The 25,656-nt window shown below is 45.9% G+C and overlaps 1 protein-coding gene across 3 annotated transcripts in view; it reads left to right on the top strand.

The window, feature by feature from the left end:
• The window catches only part of VDR (vitamin D receptor), a 251,234-nt gene that overhangs the window by 175,419 nt on the left and 50,159 nt on the right, over positions 1 to 25,656 (top strand). For all 3 annotated transcript variants that reach the window (XM_073576675.1, XM_073576673.1, XM_073576674.1), the window contains one exon: positions 21,197 to 21,381. In XM_073576675.1, coding sequence (XP_073432776.1) covers positions 21,197 to 21,381 — 185 coding nt within the window. The remainder of the gene's footprint in view (positions 1 to 21,196; positions 21,382 to 25,656) is intronic.

Raw genomic sequence — 25,656 nt, 5'->3', positions numbered from 1 at the left:
ATAGTACCAATAAAAACGTCAACTCATCCCACAAAAAATAAGACCTCACAAGACTCGGTGGGTCAAAATATGGAAAAATTATAGCTCTCAAAATGTCGTGATGCATAAACTATTTTTACAATAAAAAGCGTCTTTTAGCGTATGACAACTGCCAAACATAAAACCCCACTATAAATAGTAAATCAAACCCCCCCGTTATCACACACTTAGTTAGGGAAAAATAATAAAATAAAAAAAAGTATTTATTTCCATTTTCCCGTTAGGGTTAGGGTTAGCGGTGTGTTGGGGTTAGGGTCGGAGTTAGAATTGGGGGGTTTCCACTGTTTTGGCACATCAGGGGCTCTCCAAACGCGACATGGTGTCCAATCTCAATTCCAGCCAAAAAAGTCAAATGGCACTGATTCCCTTCCAAGCTCTGCCATGCGCCCAAATAGTGGTTTACCCCCACATGGGTATCAGCGTACTCAGGACAAATTGCACAATAACGTTTGGGGTCCTGTTACCCTTGGGAAAATAAAAATTGGGGGTGAAAAGATCATTTTTGTGGAAAAAATATGATTTTTTTAATTGTACGGCTGTACCTTTATAAACTTCTGTGAAGCCCTTGGGGGTTCAAAGTGCTCACCACATATCTAGATAAGTTCCTTGGGGGGTCTAGTTTCCAAAATGGGGTCACTTGTGGGGGGTTTCCACTGTTTAGGCACAACAGGAGCTCTCCAAACTTGACATGGCATCCGATCTGAATTCCAGCCAATTTTGCAGTGAAAAAGTCAAACGGCGCTCTTTCCCTTCCGAACTCTGCCATGCGCCGAAACAGTAGTTCCCCCCCACATATCAGGTATCAGTGTACTCAGGAAAAATTGCACAATAACTTTTGCAGTCCAATTTCTCCTGTTACCCTTGGTAAAATAAAAAAAATTGAACCTGAAGTAATTTTTTTGTGAAAAAAAGTTAAATGGTCATTTTTTTTTTTTAAACATTCAAAAAATTCATGTGAAGCACTTGAAGGGTTAATAAACTTCTTGAATGTGGTTTTGAGCACCTTGAGGGGTGCAGTTTTTAGAATGGTGTCACTTTTGGATATTTTCTATCATATAGACCCCTTCAAAGTGACTTCAAATGTGATGTGGTCCCTAAAAATAAAATGGTGTTGTAAAAATGAGAAATCGCTGGTCAACTTTTAACCATTATAACTTTCTAACAAATAAAAATTTTGATTCCCAAATTGTGCTGATATAAAGTAGACATGTGGGAAATGTTATTTATTAAGTATTTTGTGTGCCATATCTCTGTGATTTAAGAGCATAAAAATTCAAAGTTGGAAAATTGTGAAATTTTCAAAATTTTCGCCAAATTTCCGTTTTTTTCATAAACGCAAGTTATATGAATGAAATTTTACCACTAACATGAAGTACAATATGTCATGAGAAAACCATGTCAGAATCAGTGGGATCCATGGAAGCGTTCCAGAGTTATTACCTCATAAAGGGACAGTGGTTAGAATTGTAAAAATTGGCCCGGTCATGAACGTGTAAACCACCCTCAGGGGTAAAGGGGTTAAGAACTGGAAGACAATCAGAGGGAAGGGAGGCATAAGAGACATCATATCTTACCCCCTTACACTTACATCTTCATTTTCAACTCTTTGTGAAAGTCACTTTTCAGCAATTTTTACAAAATCTGTTCCCTTTTAACAAGATGGATATGTGAATGGCGCCATAGAAAATCACAGGTATGAGTACTGTCTGAAAAACACTGATAGCACTCATGCATGAATATAGGACTTCTGAATGAGCCCTTATCTGTATTTTTTTCTTAGCTCCTCTCAGCTGATTTATGACCAGGGACCACATCAAAGTTGAATTTACAGGAAACAAAGAGCCTGTTAATGCCAGACCGTGCACAATTTTTCACATAACACTATTGAAAAATGGATTTTTAGCCAGATAATACAGTGTACAGTGGGGAAAAAAAGTATTTAGTCAGTCAGCAATAGTGCAAGTTCCACCACTTAAAAAGATGAGAGGCGTCTGTAATTTACATCATAGGTAGACCTCAACTATGGGAGACAAACTGAGAAAAAAAAATCCAGAAAATCACATTGTCTGTTTTTTTTTTTTTATTTTATTTGCATATTATGGTGGAAAATAAGTATTTGGTCAGAAACAAGCAATCAAGATTTCTGGCTCTCACAGACCTGTAACTTCTTCTTTAAGAGTCTCCTCTTTCCTCCACTCATTACCTGTAGTAATGGCACCTGTTTAAACTTGTTATCAGTATAAAAAGACACCTGTGCACACCCTCAAACAGTCTGACTCCAAACTCCGCTATGGTGAAGACTAAAGAGCTGTCAAAGGACACCAGAAACAAAATTGTAGCCTTGCACCAGGCTGGGAAGACTGAATCTACAATAGCCAACCAGCTTGGAGTGAAGAAATCAACTGTGGGAGCAATAATTAGAAAATGGAAGACATACAAGACCACTGATAATCTCCCTCGATCTGGTGCTCCACGCAAAATCCCACCCCGTGGGGTCAGAATGATCACAAGAACGGTGAGCAAAAATCCCAGAACCACGCGGGGGGACCTAGTGAATGAACTGCAGAGAGCTGGGACCAATGTAACAAGGCCTACCATAAGTAACACACTACGCCACCATGGACTCAGATCCTGCAGTGCCAGACGTGTCCCACTGCTTAAGCCTGTACATGTCCGGGCCCGTCTGAAGTTCGCTAGAGAGCATTTGGATGATCCAGAGGAGTTTTGGGAGAATGTCCTATGGTCTGATGAAACCAAACTGGAACTGTTTGGTAGAAACACAACTTGTCGTGTTTGGAGGAAAAAGAATACTGAGTTGCATCCATCAAACACCATACCTACTGTAAAGCATGCTGGTGGAAACATCATGCTTTGGGGCTGTTTCTCTGCAAAGGGGCAGGACGACTGATCCGGGTACATGAAAGAATGAATGGGGCCATGTATCGTGAGATTTTGAGTGCAAACCTCCTTCCATCAGCAAGGGCATTGAAGATGAAACGTGGCTGGGTCTTTCAACATGACAATGATCCAAAGCACACCGCCAGGGCAACGAAGGAGTGGCTTCGTAAGAAGCATTTCAAGGTCCTGGAGTGACCTAGCCAGTCTCCAGATCTCAACCCTATAGAAAACCTTTGGAGGGAGTTGAAAGTCCGTGTTGCCAAGCGAAAAGCCAAAAACATCACTGCTCTAGAGGAGATCTGCATGGAGGAATGGGCCAACATACCAACAACAGTGTGTGGCAACCTTGTGAAGACTTACAGAAAACGTTTGACCTCTGTCATTGCCAACAAAGGATATATCACAAAGTATTGAGATGAAATTTTGTTTCTGACCAAATACTTATTTTCCACCATAATATGCAAATAAAATGAAAAAAAACCAGACAATGTGATTTTCTGGATTTTTTTTTCTTAGTTTGTCTCCCATAGTTGAGGTCTACCTATGATGTAAATTACAGACGCCTCTCATCTTTTTAAGTGGTGGAACTTGCACTATTGCTGACTGACTAAATACTTTTTTTTCCCCACTGTATATATCTTGGGATTTGATGGAACATTATATTTAGCAAGCTGTTATGTATTGTAATTACATTAGATATAAATTGTACATAAATGTTTCTAATTATATAGATATTTCATCCACCCTTGCAAGCGTTACCCTTTTAAGTTACCATTTTTAGCTTTCAATAAATTCTACAACTCTTATGATATTTGTTCCATTGGGAACAGTGTAGGGTTACAAACTCCACCACCCTCCCTCAAAAAAGTAGTCCCAAGGTCACCTAGTACTTCTGTAAGGGTCTGTGTACATGGGACATTTCCGCTGTGGACTTTCCTGAATAGAAATGCGATTATAATAAATACAGCTGGGGATGTTTGTGCGCATAGATTGCAGTTAAGCTGCACACTTCATCCAAAGCTTAAATTTAATAGCTGTAGATTTCAAATCTGCATTGTAGGATAATTTACACTGCAGGTGTCTTTTCTGATGTGTGCATGAGATTTCTTAAAATCTTATACACTATGTATATACTATAAAAAAATATACATATACACTGCTCAGAAAAATAAAGGGAACACTAAAATACCGCATCCTAGATATCACTGAATGAAACTTTCCAGTTGCAAAACTTTATTCATTACATAGTTGCATGCATTGAGAACAATAAAACACAGAAATGATCAATGTAAATCAAAATTAATATCCCATGGAGGTCTGGATTTGGAATGATACTGAAAATCAAAGTGGAAAATCAAATTACAGGCTGATCCAATTTCAATAGAAATGCTTGAAGACAAGGAAATGATGATCAGTATTGTTTGTGTGGCCTCCACGTGCCTGTATCATCTCCCTACAATGCCTGGGCATGCTACTGATGAGGTGGTGGATGTCCTCCCAGACCTCGACTAAAGCATCCGTCAACTACTGGACAGTCTGTGGTGCAATGTGGCATTGGTGGATGGAGCGAGACATGATGTTCCAGATGTGCTCAATCGGATTCAGGTCTGGGGAACGGGTGGGCCAGTCCATAGCTTCAATGCCTTCATCTTGCAAGAATTGCTGACACACACTCCAGCCACATGAGGTCTGGTATCGTCCTGCATTAGGAGGAACCCAGGGCCAACTGCACCAGCATATGGTCTCACAAGGGGTCTGAGGATCTCGTCTCAGTACCTAATGGCAGTCAGGCTACCTCTGGCGAGCACATGGAGGGCTGTGTGGCCCTCCAAAGAAGTGTCACCCCATACCATTACTGACCCACTTCCAAACTGGTTATGCTGAAGGATGTTGCAGGCAGCAGATCATTCTCCACAGCGTCTCCAGACTCTGTCATGTCTGTCACATGTGCTCAGTGTGAACCTGCTTTCATCTGTATAGAGCACAGGGCGCCAGTGGTGAATTTGCCAATCCTGGTGTTCTGTGGCAAATGCCAAGTGTCCTGCACGATATTGTGCTGTGAGCACAACCCCCATCTGTGGACGTCCGGCACTCAGACCATCCTCATGGAGTCGGTTTCTAACAGTTTGTGCAGACACATGCACATTTGTGGCCTGCTGGAGGTCATTTTGCAGGGCTCTAGCAGTGCTCCTCCTGTTCCTCCTTGCACAAAGGCTGAGGTAGCAGTCCTGCTGCTGGGTTGTTGCCCTCCTACGACCCCTCCACATCTCCTGGTGGACTGGCCTGTCTCCTGGTAGTGCCTCCAGCTTCTGGACACTACGCTGACAGACACAGCAAACCTTCTTGCCACAGCTCGCATTGATGTGCCATCCTGGATGAGCTGCACTACCTGAGCCACTTGTGTGGGTTGTAGAGTCCGTCTCATGCTACCACGGGTGTGAAAGCACAACCAACATTCAAAAGCGACCTAAACATCAGCCAGAAAGCATTGGTACTGAGGTGTGGTCTGTGGTCCCCACCTGCAGAACCACTCCTTTATTGAGGGTGTCTTGATAATTGCCAATAATTTCCATCTGTTGTCTATTCCATTTGCACAACAGCATGTGAAATTGATTGTCAATCAGTGTTGCTTCCTAAGTGGACAGATTGATTTCACAGAAGTTTGATTTCCTTGGAGTTATATTCTGTTGTTTAAGTGTTCCTTTATTTTTTTGAGCAGTGTATCTATAATATAACGCTCTAAGCTTCACTCTGTCCGAAGCCTTTATAGACTGCGCAGTCTGGCTCCATACAGAATGAGGCATCTAGTGGTGAGGAGTGTGTATGGCGTCGGAGATGGCGGGACGCGTACACACTGCATATCGCGATCTCCGGCGCCATACCTACCTGACCGGGAGGAGCGTTGCCGAAGCTCTTATCTTCGGCATAGCGCGATTCGGCGCCATTTTTCTGAAGACACATTTGCAGTGTGTCTTCAGCAATATGGAGCCGGACAGCGCTATGGGCATGCGCGTACTCCGGCGCCACGCTCCTCCCCCGGCCTCCAGCAGAACGTGACAGCACTGGAGCGAAGGGTGAGTATAATTTTTTTTGTTTGTGTGTAGTTTAATAGGGGTGAGGGGGACCATACATATCAGGATAAGGGGGGTGAGGGGACCATACATACCAGGATAGGGATAAGGGGGTACCATGCATACCAGGATTGGGGGGTAAGGGGACTATGCATACTAGGATGAGGAATTGTTAGGCGTCGGATTCCTGACACTGCACAGCAGGAATCCAGAGCCAGACATCCAGCGGTCTCCCATTCTTCTCTGACCGCTCCGGGTGCTGCTCAGCAATCACGGCAAGCCAGGCGTGCTGCTCAGACTTGCTCTGACAGCCTGGATGTTGCTGCCACCTCTGGTGCAGCAATGGTAACGCAACCTGCTCTGCAGGGAACCTCTCCAGAGGCTAAGTCCTCATGCCGTGCTACTAGGCATGGCCGCAAAGTGACCTCTCAGTGGAGAGCAGGGGTCACATGTTCAGGTCCTGCGTCGGATCTGATTGGTCCTTCCCAGGGTACTGGAAGGTCCCGGAAGCGCATGGCTATAAAAAGCCCGCATGGCGGCTTGGCCATGCGCTAGTGTAGCATATTATGCTGTGTGTGTATGGTGATGGATGCATGGACTGGTGACTGACTTATTAAGAAACCCCTTCCCTCTGATAATACGAATAGTGACAGAGTGTTGGTCAGTCAGTGCCAGATTTTGGCAAGCTACACGCCACTGTGCCTCCTGCACTGCACACTAGAGTCCGACGGTGTCCGGCCTTCCGGACAAAATAGTTATTGCCGCGCTGCGGTAGCAGCGTCCATTGGCGGTTGCGGCTGCAACGCCTCCCGCTGGTCATTCTGTGAGGTTAACAGGGCCAGCGTCCTTACATTTCTTATTGTAAGGCGACTCTGTGTATTAACAGAGCCGCTCTTAGCGTTCGGGTGACGTTAACCCGAGCGCCGTACTTTACCTATTGGTGTATCTGCCATTGTCCAGCAGCGGTCTTACCACCTACCGCACGGTGAACCCCGGGCGGCGAACGCACCTCCTATTATTTATATCTGGTGCGTTCCGCCGACCCTAACAGGAATTGGGTGCCATGCTTACCAGGATTGGGGGGGTGAGGGTACCATGCATACCAGGATAGGGATGAGGGGGTGCCATGCACACCAGGACAGGAGGGGGCAGCACATACCAGGATGAGAGACCATATACCAATAAAAATGCTCGCCACTCGGGCGTAGAACGGGTTCATAGCTGTGCTTCGGCACTTTAATTCTGAGCCAACTTTACAATCCATCACTACAGAGTCGGCTGTCAGTCAGAGTTTCGGGGTGTTCTTGCACCCACTGATCACAGCAGTATAGTGAGCGTTGACTGAAGTTGTGCCAGCATGCATGTCTGACTGAAAGCTGGTAGCTTCTGGAAGGTAAAAAATTAATTTTCTACTGGGTGACACTCTTTCAGAATCACGGTCAGGCACCTTCCAAACGCAATTAACCTGCAGATTAACCATATATCTACATGTTAGTAGCATTATCTGACCTGAGAGGATTCCTTTAAAGAACAATCATCAGTTCATAAAATTCAGATAACTCCTCAAAAAAGGTTTTCTGAGCATCTACGGGAAGAAAAATTGGAACAGATAAATAAAATTATAAATTTTAAATTTATATACAGTGGAGTAAATAATTATTTGATTGCCTGCTGATTCTGTAAGTTTACCCACTGACAAAGACATGAACAGTCTATAATTTTAAGGGTAGGTTAATTTTAACATTGAGAGATTGAATATCAAAGATAAAATTCAGAAAATCACATTGTATAAATTATATAAATTTATTTGCATTTTGCAGTGAGAAATAAGTATTTAATCCCTCTGGCAGACAAGACTTAATACTTGGTGGCAAAACCCTTGTTGGCAAGCACAGCAGTCAGACGTCTTTTGTAGTTGATGATGAGGTTTGCGCACCTGTCATGAGTAATTTTGGTCCACTCCTCTTTGCAGATCATCTCTAAATCATTACGATTTTGAGGCTGTCGCTTGGCAACTCAGAGCTTCAACTCCTTCCATAAGTTTTTTGTGGGATTAAGGTCTGGAGACTGGCTAGGCCACTCCATGACCTTAATGTGCTTCTTTTTATGCCAGAACGCATGAGCCAGGAACCGGCAATGAACCATTGAACCCCTTTCCGACATGTGCTGTAATAATATGCACATGTTGGATTCCCCCTGTTTGGTGTGGGCTCCGACGCCGAGCCCGCACCTCTCCGGGCACATTACAGCTGATCTATACAGCTGACATGTGCCCCGCAACAGCCACTGGTGGAATCGCAATTCCCCCGCAGCTGGTAACTCAATCTCAGACAGCGGCATTTAACTTAGAGAAAGCACGTAACTGGCTCCGCCCTTTGGTGACCCTGACACGTGATCGTGGGTCATCGAAGGGTCGGTATGACAACCAGGGGTCTGCAGCAGACTTCTGTGGTTGTAATTGCCAGATTGCTATGATCGCCACCCTGTGGTCGGCACTCATAGCAAGTGAGCATTTCTGCTACACACAGACGATCTTATCATCGCCTGTGTGTAGCAGAAGCGATTGATGTATTGCAGCTTCTAGTCTCCCATGGACACTATCGAAGCATGCAAAAAGTTAAAAAAAAAAGTTTTTAAAAATATTAACCCTCGCAGTCTGAAACTCTGGATCTTGATCAGCGTATTCGGGCTTCTGTATCTCACCAGGTGTCGTCTAGACCTTTCCTGACGATGACCAGCATCTTGGTGGTGTGCGCTTCACCCTGAGGCTCATCACACTGGCCTCAGTGTTATCCCTGGTCTGCGCCCACTCCACTCTTCTCCTTTGTGCCAAATCCTCCTGCCATTTAATGCGCAGGGCTTTTATATCCAGGAACTCATGTGAGACAACTGGCCAGATCCCGCACAAGAACTGGTCCCTCTTCCAATCTTTCTGGTGCTAATTGGTTCCGCTCGATTTTGTTCCCCCAGCAGATGTCATTCTTTCCTTTCTAATGTCATGTCCAGGGCCGGTGTTCAGCTGCCTATGGCCCCTACTCCTCCTGGGACCCCCTGCCAGTGGCATGCTGCTAATAGCAGCACACCACGCGGCCGCTATGGGGCCCGTCAGAGGGACCCAATGCCGGAAAACCCATCATGCATTCAACTTATTGGCATCATAGACACCGATACAGTTGAAAGCACTGACGGAGGAGCGCGTCTGCTGAAGCTCGCTCTTCCATCCCTCCCACTCTGCTTGTGACTCAGCGAACACACGATGATGTCACATCGTGCGCCACGCTGTAACAGCAGTGGAGCTGCTGAGACTGGAGCAGAGCCTGCAACAGCGCTGGAAACAAGGAGGAGAGGTGAGTTTTGTGTGTTTTGTATATGTGTGGGCTGCATTACACTGTATATGTGTGTCTGCATTATAGTCTGCATGTCTGCATTATATTATGTGTGTGGGCTGCACTACACTGTGTCTGGGGGCTGCATTATACTATTTGGGGGGCTGCTATATAATGAGGGGGCTGCATTATACTGTGTGGGGGGCTCTATTATACTGTGTGTATGGAGAGACCTGCATTATGCTGTGTGTGGGGGGTTGCACAATACTGTTTGTGTGTCTGCATTATACTGTGTGTGTAGGGATACATTATACTCTTGAGGGGAGCTGCATTATAATCTATGAGGGGGCTACATTATACTGTGTAAGGGAGGGCTGCAGTATACTCTGAGGAGGCTGCGTTATAATCTGAGGGGGCTGCATTATACTGAAAGGCTGCAGTATACTCTGAGGGGGGCTGAAGTATACTCTGAAAGGGGCTGTAGTATACTCTGAGGTGGCTGCAGTATAATATAAGAAGAGCTGCAGTATACTCTGAGGGGGGGCTGCGGTATACTGTGAGGGAGGCTGCATTATACTGTGAGGGGGGCTGCATTATACTGTGAGGGGGGCTGCATTTTACTCTGAGGGGGGGCTGCGGTATATTCTGAGGGGGGGCTGCGGTATATTCTGAGGGGGGCTGCATTATACTCTGGGGGATCTGCATTATACTCTGAGGGGGCTGCATTATACTGGGTGTGTGGGGCTGCATTATACTCTGAGGGCGCTGCATTATACTCTAAGGGGACTGCTTTATACTGTATGAGGAGCTGCAGCATAGTATATGAGGGGCTGCAGTATACTCTGAGGGGGGCTGCATTATACTGTATCAAGGACAATGGGGAGTGCATTATGCTATATGTAATATATGGGACCTGCATTATACTGTATCGAGGACTTTCTGTCCCCTTCATTGTTCCTCAGCCGGTGTAAATAAACTCAGGAAGCAGCGTCATACAACTTCAATATTGTCAATCACGCTCATTTAACGGCCTGAACTCAGCGCATGTAAATACAACTGAAATGTCTGTGTGATGGTGCAATATGTGAGTATTTGGGGTCCCTCTTTAAACTTTTGCCCAGGGCCCCACTTTGTCTAAAATCGGCCCTGGTAATGTCACATGGGGACTCTTCAGGGGTCCCATTACTTTCCCTTACATATACAGAGGCCTTTGTCACTCTGATGATAACCCCAGAAGGAGATTATAGCAGCAGTGGGGAAGCACTGTAAGGCCGGAGTCACACTACAGCGAGATACGGCCGAGTCTCGCAGGTTAAAACCAAGCTCTGGCACCGACATTCCGGAGCGGAGCGTGCAGCTCCATGTATTGCTGGGCGGCTGCACACTCCGCTCCGGAGTGCCAGAGCTTGGTTCTAACCTGCGAGACTCAACGGTATCTCGCTGTGTGTGATCCCGGCCTAATTGTAACGACCCTTGCATGTCCAAACTGCATGATAAGGCCATGATCTCACAAAGCAAAGAAAGTGCCCCAGGGGGATGTGGAATGTCCCTAGGATGTCAGTATTAGGCCACGTTCAGTAGTTGGCCAGTATTTTACCTCAGTATGTGTAAGCAAAACCAGGAGTGGGTGATAAATACAGAAGTGGTGACGTGTTTCTATTATACTTATCCTCTCATTGTTTCTCTCCTGGTTTTGGCTTACAAATAACTAAAATACTGACTAAATACTGACCGTGTGAATGTGGTCTTAATGTTATTTAAAGTTCTTTCTGAACATTATTTTTCTTTGCTGGATTAGTTAGAAAGACTTCATTCAAACCACATTAGCTAGACGCCCAGATGATGACTATCTTCCTGCTCCGTGTTTGGCGTAAGAATTTAATTTTCTCAACATTTTACAACCATTGCCTGTATTTAGAGATAAATTAACTCAATGCAAATCGAATTAGTGTTGACATTTGCAATGCACTTTGCACAATGCACCTTGCGCGAATTGCCAAAATGTCCACCGCTATTTTACACATAGAAGATTGCATCAGCCAGAGAAAAATCTTTGGCATTCTCGATCAAGTTTCCCTATAATGGCATGCAGCTACTACGTCACATGGTATAGCACAGCCAATTAGGAGGGTTTGTCATAGACTGTATAAAAACAGAAACAAAGAATGCAGCAGCCATTTGTATTGAATCTGGATAGAGTGAGGACATGACAGCTCAGTCATAGAAATAGGGAAAGAAACTGGACAGATAGTGTGTGTGTGTGTGTGTGTGTGTGTGACAGCAATACAAATAAACAGTCATAGCCAAAAGTGTTAGCACCCTTGCATTTGTTCCAGAAAATGAAGTATTTCTTCCAGAACATTATTGCAATTACACATGTTTTGTTATACACATGTTTATTTCCTTTGTGTGAAGTGGAGCAACACAAAACAGACAGCAAAGGTAAATTGAACACCATTTCACACAAACTCACAAAAAAATGCCGGACAGAATTGTGGGTAAACAACTTTGTTTCAAGCTTGCGATGCTTCTTCAAACTCACCTGTGGCAAGTAACAGTTGTGTGCAATATGAAAATCATACCTGAAACCAAATAAAAAGGGGAGAAGTTGACCCAATCTTTTCCTCTTTCTGTTCTCCATGCTTAGTGTGGCACACACAGACACACAATGCAAAGAGAACTGTCTGAGGACTTGAGAACTAAAATTGTTGAAAAATATCAACAATTTCTGGGTCTAAAGTCCATCTGCAGAGATCTTGATGTTCCTTTGTACACAGTGTGCACCATAATCAAGAAGTTTACAACCCTTGGCACTGTAGCTAATTTCCCTGTATGTGGACAGCAGAGAAAAATTGATGTGATGAAAGGTTGCAACGCAGGATAGTCAATCAAGTTCCAAAGAAATTCAAGTTGTCTTGCAGGCTCAGTGTGCATCAGTGTCATCGTGAACTATCCATTTACATTTGAATGAAACAAAATGCTATGGCAGGAAATCCAGGAAGACACCAGTATTCAAACAGAGACATAAATAGAAGGCAGTCTGCCAAAATCTACCTAAGCCAAAATCCTTCTGGGAAAGTGTCTTGTGGACAGATGAGACCAATATAGAGTTATTTGGTAAAGCACACGTAACGGGGTCTTCTGTGCTGTAATACCTCTTACATTACCACCCCGTTTCTCAGGAGGTTCACTCTGCTTTTCCTCGCTTCTGAATGAAGGACGCTGGTTCGAAAGAATTTGTAACATGGGAACATATAAAAGATCACTGCTACTCCATGTATATTTCCAGTGTGACAACTTTTTACTCATCGGTCTCAGAATATATATACGTACAGAGGGCAGGACAATCAATGTGTGTCGTGCCAGTAGATAACAGGCTCCAATTAAGACGCCAGACGTACATTACAATAGCCGTGGGATTTACAAAGGTGGGGGGAGGTCAGAAGTGGGATATCTTGTTTACCTCTGCCCAGGGGGTCACAGCCGGTCGGTTGCTGCATTAAGGGCATACATCTCCTATTCGGGGTGCTCGGGGGTTCTGTAACCCGACTCCCCCTTTTCAGCGGCGCGCTCGGCATACACAGTCTGATCCTTAACGGATCAGCTTGGGGCTGATCGAAGTCTATGGGGTTGGTACAAGTTCCGTTTGTTGACTTAGTCCATCGGCATTACCATTTTGTTTGCCGGGTCTGTAGTGGATGGTGAAGTCTAGAAGTTGTAGGGCTAAACTCCACCGCAATAATCTGGCGTTGTCTCCAGAGACCCGATTAAGCCACACTAGGGGATTATTGTCCGTTAGGAGGGAAAACTATCGTCCATACAAATATGGTTGTAACTTCTTGAGTGCCCATACTACTGCCAGGCACTCCTTCTCGATGGCCGCATAGCTTACTTCGCGGGGCAGTAGTTTCCGACTCAGGTAAGCTACCGGGCGGTCTTGATCTTCCGGCCCGACTTGGCTCAGCACTGCCCCCAATCCAAACATAGAAGCGTCTGTGTGAACAAGGAAACGTTTAGTTGGATCAGTTGCAGCCAATACCGGGGTATTTGTGAGGGCGTCCTTTAGCTGGCGGAAGGCTTCCTCACACTCGGGGGTCCAGGTTACCTGGTGGGGGAGGTTCTTACAAATAGATCAGTGAGGGGCTTGGCTGCGCTGCTGTAATTGGGGACAAATTTCCTATAATACCCTGCTGTCCCTAGAAACACCATGACCTGGGTTTTAGTGTGTGGGGTGGGCCATTTGGCTATGGCCTCAATCTTGGCTGGTTCTGGTCACTGTTTCCCACTTCCCACCCAATGTCCTAAATACTGAACCTCTGCTTCGCCCACGTGACGCTTGTTTGGGTTCAAGATGATTCCGGCCTTGTGGATCCTGTCCAATACTGCCTCTAGGTGATTTAGATGCTCATCCCATGTCGCGCTTTTGATGGCAATGTCATCCAGGTAGGCACAAGCATAGTCCTGGAGACCATCCAGAAGCTGGTCAGCCACCTCTGGAAGGTCGCAGGGGCATTCTTCATCCCGAATGGCATAACTCGAAACTGGAATAAGCCGAACGGGGTGACAAATGCAGACTTGGTAATGGCGTCAGGGCTTAGGGGGGATCTGCTAATAGCCTTTGCATAGATTGATGGTGGTCAAATACTTTGCCCCCGCCAGCCGGTCTAACAACTCATCCACATGCGGCATGGGATAGGCATCCGTCACCGTTTTCTCATTTAGCTTACGATAGTCTACACAAAACCAGGTAGTCCCATCCTTCTTGGGCACTAACACTACGGGGGATGCCCAGGGACTATCTGACTCTTCAATGACTCCTAAACGCAACATCTCTTGTATCTCTTGTCGCATCCCTTCTCGTACAGACTCAGGGACGCGGAAGGGGGGTTGTCTCAGGGCGGTCTGATCCTGGGTCTCAACCTTGTGTAGTGCCAGGCGGGTGTACCCCGGTCTCTCTGAAAACATCCTCTGACACTGGCTCAACAATGCCTCCGCCTGCTGTCTCTCCCGGGGCCCTAGGTTTTCTCCCAAGTGTACCTGGTCCCATGTTTTAGACTAAATCCTCTCCCCTAAGACATCAGGCAAGGGGGAGTCCTGCTAAATCCTCTGCTTCGGGGGCACAGATGCCCACTCCCTCTTCAGGGCGCTCCCGGTAGGGCTTCAGCATATTCACGTGGAACATGCGGATAACCCTGGGGTCGTCACAATCGGCGACATTGTATGTGGTGTCGGCTATTTTCCCCACTACCTGGTAGGGCCCCTGCCATGCAGCTTTGAACTTGTTCTGCCTAGTTGGTTCTAACACCAGGACCTTCTGTCCTATCTCGAAGGTGCGTTCTCTGGCCCTCCGATCATACCATACGCGCTGGCGCCGTTGGGCCACCTGCATGTTCCCACGTACAGCCTGAGTCAGCTCCTGTAGGCGGTCCCGGAATTCCAGCACATAGGGCACAATAGGTATCCCTTCTATGGTTCCCTCCCCTTCCCAGTGTTCTCGCACTAAGTCTAGGGGTCCCCTTACCCGCCTCCCGTATAACAGCTGGAATGGGGAGAATTCCCTGGATTCTTGGGGCACCTCCCGATAGGCACACAGGAGGTGTGGCAAGAATTTCTCCCAGTCCCTGTAGGTCCTGGTAAAAGTCCCAATGAGTTGTTTTAATGTTCCGTTAAAACGTTCACACAACCCATTTTTTTGTGGGTGGTACGGGGCGCTTCTAATGGACTTTACGCCACACAGCTTCCACAGTTGGTTGGTCACCTCTTCTGTAAACTGGGTACCCTGGTCTGAGATAACTTCCCGGGGAAATCCAACCCGTGAGAAAACCTGGAGCAGGGCAGCCGCCACTGTCTCTGCCAGTATGTTAGGTAATGCAACTGCCTCTGGATATCGTGTGGCATAATCTACCACTGTCAATATATACTTTTTCCCCGACGGACTGGGTTTGGCTAATGGCCCTATCAGATCGACCGCTATGTGGCTAAATGGCTCCTCCACAATGGGGAGGGGGTGTAGTTTGGCCTTGCAGTGATCTCCCCTCTTGCCACTGCGCTGGCAACTGTCACAGGTCTGGCAGTACTGACGAACATCATAGGTTACCCCCGGCCAAAAGAAGTTTTGTGTCAGACGATGCCTGGTGCGAATGACGCCGAAGTGCCCAGCCAAGGGTATGTCATGAGAGATTCGCAGTAGCTCCTGCCTATACTTCTTGGGAACTACCAGCTGTCGTTTTATAGTGGGGTTCGTCCCTGTGTGGCGCTGCTCTGTAACCCAGTAGAGGAGTCCCTGATTCCATACAAACTGTTCCCCTTCCAGTACTCCTCTCCCCTCCTGTGCCTTCCCTCGATACCCCTATAATGAGGGATCCTCAAGTACTTCCCTTTTAAACTCAGCTGGGGTGGCCCAAGAAATGTGTCTGGCTATGGGGATACGTGTAGGGCTGGGGTGTCTTACCTGGGCCTCCTCTGAGTGTGATTCCGCCTCCGCAGCTCGAGCTTGTCTCCGGGTGGTCACAGGATAGGTCTCAGCCAGAGGGCGACTGAGAATGCAGACAACTTGGGCCCTAAGTCATTTCCCAGCAAGACTTCTGCAGGCAAATTCTCCATCGGGCCGACCTCAACAAGGCCATCCTCGACTCCCCAGTTCAGGTGAATCCTGGCAGTGGCAGTTGATGTATGGCTCCCCCTGCTACACGGACGGCCACTGTCCGGTCCGTCTTCTCTTGGTCCCGGACGAGATGAGGCTTTACAAGGGTCAAAGTTGCTCCGGAATCTCTTAGTCCCTGCATACATTTCCCATTAACCCACACCGCCTGTCGATGCTATTGTCGATTTATCTGCCCGGGCTGCCTGCACGAGGTCTACTTCATGCAGCACTTCCTCCATCTCTTTCATCCCCGGATTAGTCATAGCCCCCAATGCCGGGTCAGATTCGCCCTGGTAGTAGTGTACAGTGGCCCGGTTGACGGTAGCCGTTCCCGCCTTTGGCCACTGGGTACGCTGAGTCCGGTTGGGACATTGTCTTTGCAGGTAGCCCAGCTGATGGCAGGTGTGACATCGCACCCCAGGGGGACTCTGGTAAGCCGGGGTTTTAGCTGGTCCCCCGACAATCTTCTGTGGTTTAGGGGCCTCCAGACCCATGGGAGGGCCCCTAGTGACAGTCTTTGATCCTGACAACGGAGACCTCCTGGCACCATGATGTTCATCGGCCAGACAAGCAGTCTCCTCAAGAGTCATTGGCTGTCTGTCCCGAAGCCATTCTTGTGTCTCGGGGTTTAGTCCAGTAAAGAATCGCTCTTACAAGAAGAGCTGGAGGACGTCTTCCTTAGTGGTTGCTTGGCTCCCTTGTACCCACAGCAGCAGTGACCACCATAGTTTACAGGCCCATTCAGCGTGGGTAGCTGTTACCTGTTTTATAAGTCCGTGGAACTTTTGGCGGTATGCCTCTGGTGTCAGCGCATACCGGGCCAAGATCACTTCTTTGACCCGCTCATAGTCCATACAGTTCTCATCGGGTACCGTGCGATAGGCGTCCGCTGCCCGGCCTTTCAGCTTGCTGGCCAGAACCTGAACCCAATCCTCCGGCTTCACTTGATGAAGGGCACACTGCCACTCAGTCCTGCAGAAAGCCATCAATGTCTTCTTCTGCCTCCCCCAACTGTCGGAAGGCATTATACTGGGTTTTTTTGTGGCTTACTGCTGACAGTACCTGGGTGGAGGCCAGAGCTCCCCCCTGCTCGCTAACTCTCCTCTCTCCGCTCTGCCATCTCCATCTTGGCTAGCTCTATCTTGGCTAGCTCTACTTTGGTCCGCTCTACCATCTCCATCTTGGCTAGCTCTATCCTGGTCCGCTCTGCCATCTTTTCCTTCAGATCAGTACGCACATGAGCCATCACCTGTCATACGATCTCTACTGCAGGGTTTGGGCCATAGAACGCCAGTCTGCTCTTTACCTCCCTCTGGAATTCAGTCTCTCCCACGTTCACATTGGGGGGTGCTGCACTGTCGTGTTCCATGATGGTTGCTATCAAAGCCGCTTTTGTTTCGTTGCTGGCGATTAATCCTCGAGCTTCCACCAGGTCTTTTAATGTATTCCTCTTTAACTTCTGGTAGTTGTTTTCCATTCAGTCCATTACTCCTATAGACGGGGTATCATATCCCGCTGTCTGTCACCAGTGTAACGGGGTCTTCTGTGCTGTAATACCTCTTACATTACCACCCCGTTTCTCAGGAGGTTCACTCTGCTTTTCCTCGCTTCTGAATGAAGGACACTGGTTCGAAAGGATTTGTAACATGAGAACATATAAAAGATCACTGCTACTCCATGTATTTCCAGTGTGACAACTTTTTACTCATCGGTCTCAGAATATATATACATACAGAGGGCAGGACAACCTTTGTGTGTCGTGACAGTAGAAAAGAGGCTCCAATTAAGACGCCAGACGTACATTACAATAGCCGTGGGATTTACAAAGGTGGGAGGAGGTCAGAAGTGGGATATCTTGTTTACCTCTGCCCAGGGGGTTGCAGCCGGTCGGTTGCTGCATTAAGGGCATACATCTCTTATTCGGGGTGCTGGGGGGTTCTGTAACAGCACATCATTCTGCTATTTACTGAAAATGGAATTATGCCTACAAAGAAAAGAGCACAGTACCTACAGTCAAATATAATGGAAGTTCAAAGATGTTTTGTTGTTGTATTGCTGCCTCTGGCACTGGATGCCTTGAGTATGTGCAAGGCATCATGAAATTTCAAGATTAGCAATGGATTTTGGATCATAATGTATTGCCTAGTTTCACAAATTTGGTTGAGTTATACTGTAGGTCATGGGTCTTTCAGAGGACAATGACTCCAAACATATGTCAAAAAGCACCCAGAATTGGATGGAAATAAAGGGCTGGAGAGTTCTGAAGGGGCCAGCAATAAGTTCGCATCTAAATCCCATTGAATACCTGTGGAGAGATCTTAAAATTTCTGTTTGGAGAAGGTGCCTTTGAATATGTGAGACCTGGAGCAGTTTGCAAAAAGAAGTGATCCAAAATTCCAGTTCAGAGGTGTAAGATTGATGGTTATAGGAAGCGATTGATTGCAGTTACTTATTCCAAAGGGTGTGCAACCAAATATTAAGTTGAAGGTGCCAACAATTTTGTCCAGTCCATTTTTGGGGTTTTGTGAGAAATTCTGTGCAGTTTGCCTTTTTTCTCAGTTTTTTTTTGTGTTGATCTAACACGCAAAAATAAACATGTCTACAACAAAACATGTGTAATTGCTATAATTTTCTGGGAGAAATACTTCATTTTCTGGAACAATTTCAAGGGTGCCAACACTGTCGGCCATGACTGTATTTGATAGGAGAGTCACTGTGCCATACATGTTTTTTCAGGGCCAATTGAGGCTTTGCAGTACTTTTTGATTTGCGGCTAGTAGATTTGTTGCAAATCTCATTTCCTGACAAAAGCTGGCAAATTTGAATTTACAAAGATTTGCTCATCCCCATTTGTACTGATTTTCTTTTCTTTCAAATGTATAGAAACCCTTTGGCTGCATTCACACATACAGTATATGGAATGGTAGCATTCAAGAGAAATTTATTATTTTTTCTCAGGCGTCATCCTGGTTGTGACCATTTTTATTCTCATCCGCTTTTTATTTTTCATTGAAGCAGGTAAACTTTTTATAGCCATGGATTTTTAGCAATGTACCTGTTAATCAGGGCTACAACTTAAAGAAAGATTGAAGTGTGCAGTATGTTTTCTGTGCTTTATCCGTTTACACAGATCCCCATAGATTTTAGTGGCCAAGTCTGATCCCCAAAATGGATGAGTCTCATGGACTGGAGACACAGATCCTTTTTAAAATTAATATCTGCATGGCTCAATAAACTTCTATGGGTAGTGTGCTGTCCAAGAAAAATAAATGGACAGCACTAGGATGTGTGACAAGTATGTGTGAATGTAGCCTTATGGTGCATTTACTGGGCCTGATCTATGGCTGAAACCAGCAGCAAAATGGTGATCAACGTGTTTTGCAAATCACACCAACTAAAAGCACTTTTTTTTGTTAATGGACTGTGAAGTGTTGTTTCTCTGCAGAACTGCAGGGCTCTTAGGGCCCCGTCACACATAGTGACTCACCACCGATTCCCGACAACGATATGAACTTGTCAGGATCGCTGGTGTGTCGCTACATGATCGCTGCTGAGCTGCAAAACAGGCAGCTTCACCAGCGATCAGCACCAGCGACGATGAGCGCGCGTGTCGCTGTGTACCTTAGATACCAGCGCACTGATGCATTGAGCTTGTATCCAAGGTAAACAGCGGGTTTCTAATTGCCGCGCGGCACTTAGAAACCCGCTGTTTACCTTAGTTACCAGCTCCCTGCACCAGTGCACTGGTATCTAAGGTACACTGCTGGTTTCTATGCGCCGCGCGGTGCTTAGAAACCCGCTGTTTACCTTGGATACGAGCTGGGAGCTCGCTGATCGTTGCTCTCCCGCCTGCCACACGCAGCGATGCGTGCTGGCCAGCGGGAGACCAACGATCAAAAAAAAGTCCAGGGCTTTTGAGCATGATCAGCGATACCCAGCAGGGAGGGCGGTCGCTCATCCCTGTCACACACAGCGATATCGCTGGTGAGATCGCTGTTGCGTCACAAAACTTGTGACTCAGCAGCGATCTCACTAGCGATCTCGCTGTGTGTGACGGGGGCTTTAGCAGTCAAAGTGCTCTATATTATGGCATTTGCAAACTGTGACGATCAGCAGTTTTTAGGCAATATCTCAGAAACAACATAGCGACAAAATGTGAATGCAACCGTGTGTCAGAGTATTAAGCCGGGGTCACACCTGCGAGTGTGATGCGAGAAACTCGCGCGAGTCTCTCACATCAATACCCGCCGGCACTCGGACCAGTGTGTGTGGCTGCATGTGTTTCTATGCAGCCATACACTCCGATCCCGAGTGCCGGCGCCAGTGCCAGGTATTGATGCGAGAGACTCACGCGAGTCTCGCATCACACTCGCAAGTGTGACCCCGGCCTTACATTGCCAGTTTCCAGCAGTTATGAGGGGGTCTTCATACCTCAGTGTAGGAACGCCTCAAGAGTCTCACATATTCTAGCAGACAGTAGGAATGGGACTGTGGTTTTTGGTTGACAAACAAAGGAAAAGGATGATCAACCAAGATTTTGTTTTCAGTTTTATGCCAAACATGTTGAAGAGGTTTTTCCAGCTATTTAAAATAATTCCTGAAAGGACCCAGGCCCATTTAAAAATTATAAAAGAACGATACTGTACAGCGTCCCCAATATGCTGTAGGCTTCATTCCCGTTGGTTTGTGCTTCGTGATCACATCCTCGACACCCTGTAAATGGCCAGAATTGCTCCTTGCTGCCAATCCGTGGCATCACAGTAACCCACCTCAACTAGGGAGTGGCCATTTCCAGCATATTGAAGATGGGAGTAGGAAGCACAGACAAGCAAGGAATGGGAAAGTACAAAAATGGGGATTTATTTCTTAAATTATTTTGAACCGGTTTGAGCCCTTCCGCTGGCCACCAGTCATGAAAGACAGATGTATACAGAAGCAACATTAATGGCATTTGTGTGCTATATTTTCTGCTGACCCACTCAACTTGACTAGGCAAGTTTTGGTCCACAAATCGGGCTAAAGAAGGACAGGTCTCATAGGCTGGAAAAAAAATATGAATAGCCCCCTAGAATGAACCAGCGGAATAGGAAATACTCTCGTTACATAAAATCATCTCCTTGGTTCTGATGTCGTCCTGTAGACCGGACGCTGATGTTTAATAATCTTTTCATACATAAACAATATTTAATTTCATGAACAATATTTTTGTGTTGTTTTAGTTATCCTTACTGATGAAGAAGTCCAACGGAAGAGGGACATGATAATGAAACGTAAAAATGAAGAGGCGCTGCGGGAATCACAAAGACCTAATATATCAGAGGAACAACAAAAAGTTATTGACATTCTTTTGGAAGCACATCGCAAGACTTACGATGAAACATACTCAGATTTTTCTCAGTTCCGGGTAAGTATTTTGTACTATTACCATCTGTCTGGTCATCTGAGTCCTGTAAGGTTTGCTGTTTTGCAAGACTATATAATTATATAATAGTGAATTATATACGGTATTTGTTGTTTCATCATAAAAATCCTCTAAGAGAACATTCAATATGGGAATTAAAAAGATCCTCACTATTTAAGTCAAACATCCTGTTTTCCGATCATCCTTGATCACTATTATTTTCTATGACTCATACTCATTTACCAGTATAGGTAGGGCCACTAGTGACTCACAAGGATACAAAGCTCCACATGCCAAGGCTTTTTTTTTTTTTAAAAAAAGAATAATAATGCATACTTTTTCTTGCTTTTGAACACTTCTTTGTTAGCTAAACCTTGATTCTCTTGAAATGTTAAGTTTTTGTTTGGTGTATGATGGGCGGTCTCGTGGCTGTACTGCACATAATCAGCTGCTGGAAGTTCATAGGTCGCCGGGGGGCACTGGGAAGCATCAGAACCACAGTGTCAAGAATCACTAAGGTGAAAATGACTTCTATTTTATTTTTTAGTTTGGCATATGCTTAGATTATCAAGATTTTGTTTTATGTCTGGACACTTTGTGCAATGTATACCAGCATACAGCAGGTGCAATAAGTGTAGTTAGTGCTTAAAGGGAATCTGTCCCCTCTTTTTTGAGCTATCATATAATGATATTATTCAATTGTGTGTCACATAAGGATTCTCTTAGTACTTTTGCTTCCCCCTGACCCCGCACCTTTCATGCATAAATACCTTTTTTATATCGGTTCAGATGTATGTAAACTGCCGCTGTCCGGTCCGATGGGCGGGGCTTATTTACCTGCTCCCCCCTCCCTGTCTTGCTCTACGCATTTCTTCTTGTGTAATTTCTGACTTTTTTCCCACGGTCATTAGTTCACTCCAGGTCAGCCAGGGGACTTCTCGTAGCCTGACATCAGCAGGAGTCCCTGGCTGATCTGAGAATGAACTAATGACCGTGGGAAAAAAGTCATAAACTTTCCCATGGTAATTAGTTCATCTCCAGGCAGCCAGTGAGGCTGCGCAGAGCTGAATTAATTCATTCTAAAGCAATTTACAGTGAAGCTGGTCGCATTAGCACAGGGCCACATTGTAAACTATTTAACCCCTTCTGATGGATTGCAGCGTGGGACATGACTGAATGGCGGAGAGGAAAGGATATTGGTGATTTTTTATGATTTTTTTTTTTGCAGGTCATGGTTTTTTTGGGATTACCAGAGTAATAAAAATTTATCAAAAACTTGGTGTATTTATTTCATTAAAAGACTTTAATGTCTGTGTGTGGTTTTTAACCCTTTCTTAGTATAGGGTTAATAATGGATCGGTGTCTTATTGACACCTCTCCATTATTAATCGGCTTAATGTCACCTTACAATCGAATGGTGACATTAACCCTTTGTTATATTAACCCATTCGCCACCGCTACAGGGCAATGGGAATAGAGAGGATAAGTGCCAGAATTGGCACATGTTATAGATGCACCATTTCTGGGGTGTCTGGGGGCAGATTTTTGTAGCTGGGGGGAGGGCAAAAACAATGGTCCCTCTCATAGCTATTAAAATCTGCCCTCACTCACCTGCTTTACCTCTCTGGTTGACAAATTACAGCGGGAGCCCACGCATTTTTTTTTTAAACGAATTAACCCCTTAAACCTTAAAGCAGGGGTGGGGAATCTTTTTTCTGCCAAGGGCCATTTGCATATTTATACCATCCTTCGGGGGCCGTACAAACTCCGCCCACAAAGTACATCCTGACTCTGGCACAGGTTTCATGACTTAATCTTTCATTGCATGCCCTTGAATGCTCAGTAGTGAACACTGCGTGTGTGTGCTAACAGATCAAGAAGAAATTAATGAGCTTGTGGCAATCAAAATACAGCTCCCTGCCCAAGAATGCGGTCCCTGAGAATCTGCTCGGGGGCCTGATAAAAGGTCATCGAGGGCCGTAAATGGCCCTGGGGCCTGAGGTTCCCCACCCCTGCCTTAAAGTAACACCTACACCTCCCAAATTTTACACATCAACCCTCATCTAATTACTAATGAAAGACATATAAAAAAAACATGAAATGAAATGGTTTACTGTATGTAAGCCATGTGTCATTTCATGTCGGGTTGGGGAATGACTTGACAAAAGCCGGCAATTGAATTGGCGGCTATTCTGCTATGAAGAACTCTATGAAATATAAAAAAAATATATATATATATATATATATGTCTCATTGACGTGTGTGTGTGTGTATATGTATGTATATATAATATATATGTGTGTGTGTGTGCATATATATATATATATATATATATATATATATATATATATATATATATATATATATATATATATATACTGTATATGTCTATATCTATTCTTTCATTTCTTTATTAAACCTGTCAGTGTGATTTTACTGTATCGCGCACTGAATTGCCAGCTTTTCTAAAAGTCACTGGGTGCGTATTTCTCGCAAGTCACACATCTGGTCTGTGTGTAATGCGTATTTTTAGCGCACCAATAGACTTGCATTGGCGTACTACGGGCGTAGTACGCTGACAATCGCAGCATGCGTGGTTTTAACGCCTCTCTCTCGTCCGTGTTTCACTCTAGTGTGACCCCGGCCTTAATGTTTTGCTTGTGTAAGGCAGCGGTAGCACCGTACGCAGTGAAGAGAATTCAAACACAAAAGTCTCTTTAATGTGTTTCCTCACAGCATTAAAAGTTCAATCCACACAAGTGCATATAACTTCAGTGCATGTAACTAGTATCCATTTCACCATTTGCAGAATATATATTATACGGCATCCTTCATTTTACAGACACTAAAAACGCCAGTCTTCGTCTGACTAGTTCCCGTGGGTGTCTATGCGCCGTATCCAAGACTCTATTCCCACAGCTTTACATGTTGCAGGCACTATACATGCTAGAACTCCTCTGACTAGTTCCCGTGGATGCCCTGCACCGCTGTATCCCAGTCTCTGTTCACACAGTATTTCGTGTTGCAGACGCTACACATGCCAGTCTTCCTCTGACTAGTTCCTGTGGGTGTCCTGCTCCGCTGCATCACAGTCTCTTTACTCACAGTGTTTCATGTTGTAGACACTACACACGCCAGTCTTCCTCTGACTTGTTCCCCTTTTTTTCCTGCATCACTGTCTCTTTACTCACACAGGCGTACACAGTCCAGGATATCCTCCGGATTGCAGCCGGGTACCATATCCATCTGTTTTGCAATCGTTACACACGCCAGTCTTCTTTCGGGCACAGGACATCCCCCTCCAGTTCACCTGCGGGCACAGGACTGTCCACATTCGAGACCAGTTACTGTGGAGGACTTGTGGGTCGCCCTCCCAGGGCTGTGGGGTACTCGGTACTGGACCGGTGTCAGCGGGATGTGTCACAGCGGCGGGGACCCGGTCCGTGGCGCTGGGCGCCCAAGTAATGGGGGAATGTAATGGTTTGAATGTGGTTAAATGAATAGTTCGTGACGCCACCTGTGGTGTTCGGCAAGGGAGGTGTTAAGCCGACGCTGCATGCAGATGCATGCAGCTGATGGTATGGTGCAGCAAAGATGTAAAAGCTCCCCACAGGTGAAGCTGTAGTCCCAGGGCAGTGTAGATGTAATTGGCACGGGGATGTAGCGGTGCCGAAGGGTAGGAAGCAGACAAGACACAGCGGGGTGCAGTTCTGTACCTTTACTTGACAAATGCAGTCCAGGGTCCTGATTACAGATGGTACCGGAGCAGGCTAGCCTGGAAGCAACTCAGGGATTCTCTCTCAGCAGATGGGCTGTGCAGTCTCCTTCCTAGCGCTTATTTGAGTGAAGTACTCCTAGTACTGAGTTACACTGAAGTTCCTCTCACTTCTCCTCTATTCTCACTCCTCGCATGGCAGACAGCTGTAGCCGCTATTCCTCTCTTGGCTCTCTCCGTGCTGTTGTGCCTCCGAGTCTTAGATAGGGGTAGTGCATTTACAGCCTCCTACTCCTCTGGTGTCTGTCGCAGGACCATTAGTATCCATACGACCGTGGAGATCAGGCTCCAGTTCATGCGCTCTCACTGGAGATGAGCCTTTCCTCTCTGCTCAATCTCCGCGCTTCTTCCACACATCTGCACACTTCACCCTCCTCACACTAACTGACCACTCCTTCCTCTTTGCCCTCAGAGAGCACTCCTCCCCTTAATTCCGGTTCAGAGTCCTCCCCCTGCTGGCCTGGAGTGGAACTTTGTTGCATGTATAGGTTAACTGCGAGAGA

The sequence above is a fragment of the Dendrobates tinctorius genome, unplaced genomic scaffold, assembly GCF_039654945.1.
Source record: "Dendrobates tinctorius isolate UK_male_01 unplaced genomic scaffold, ASM3965494v1 ptg000051l, whole genome shotgun sequence".
In the NCBI taxonomy this organism is placed as follows: domain Eukaryota; kingdom Metazoa; phylum Chordata; class Amphibia; order Anura; family Dendrobatidae; genus Dendrobates; species Dendrobates tinctorius.
This window is presented reverse-complemented; position numbering and strand designations above follow the sequence as displayed.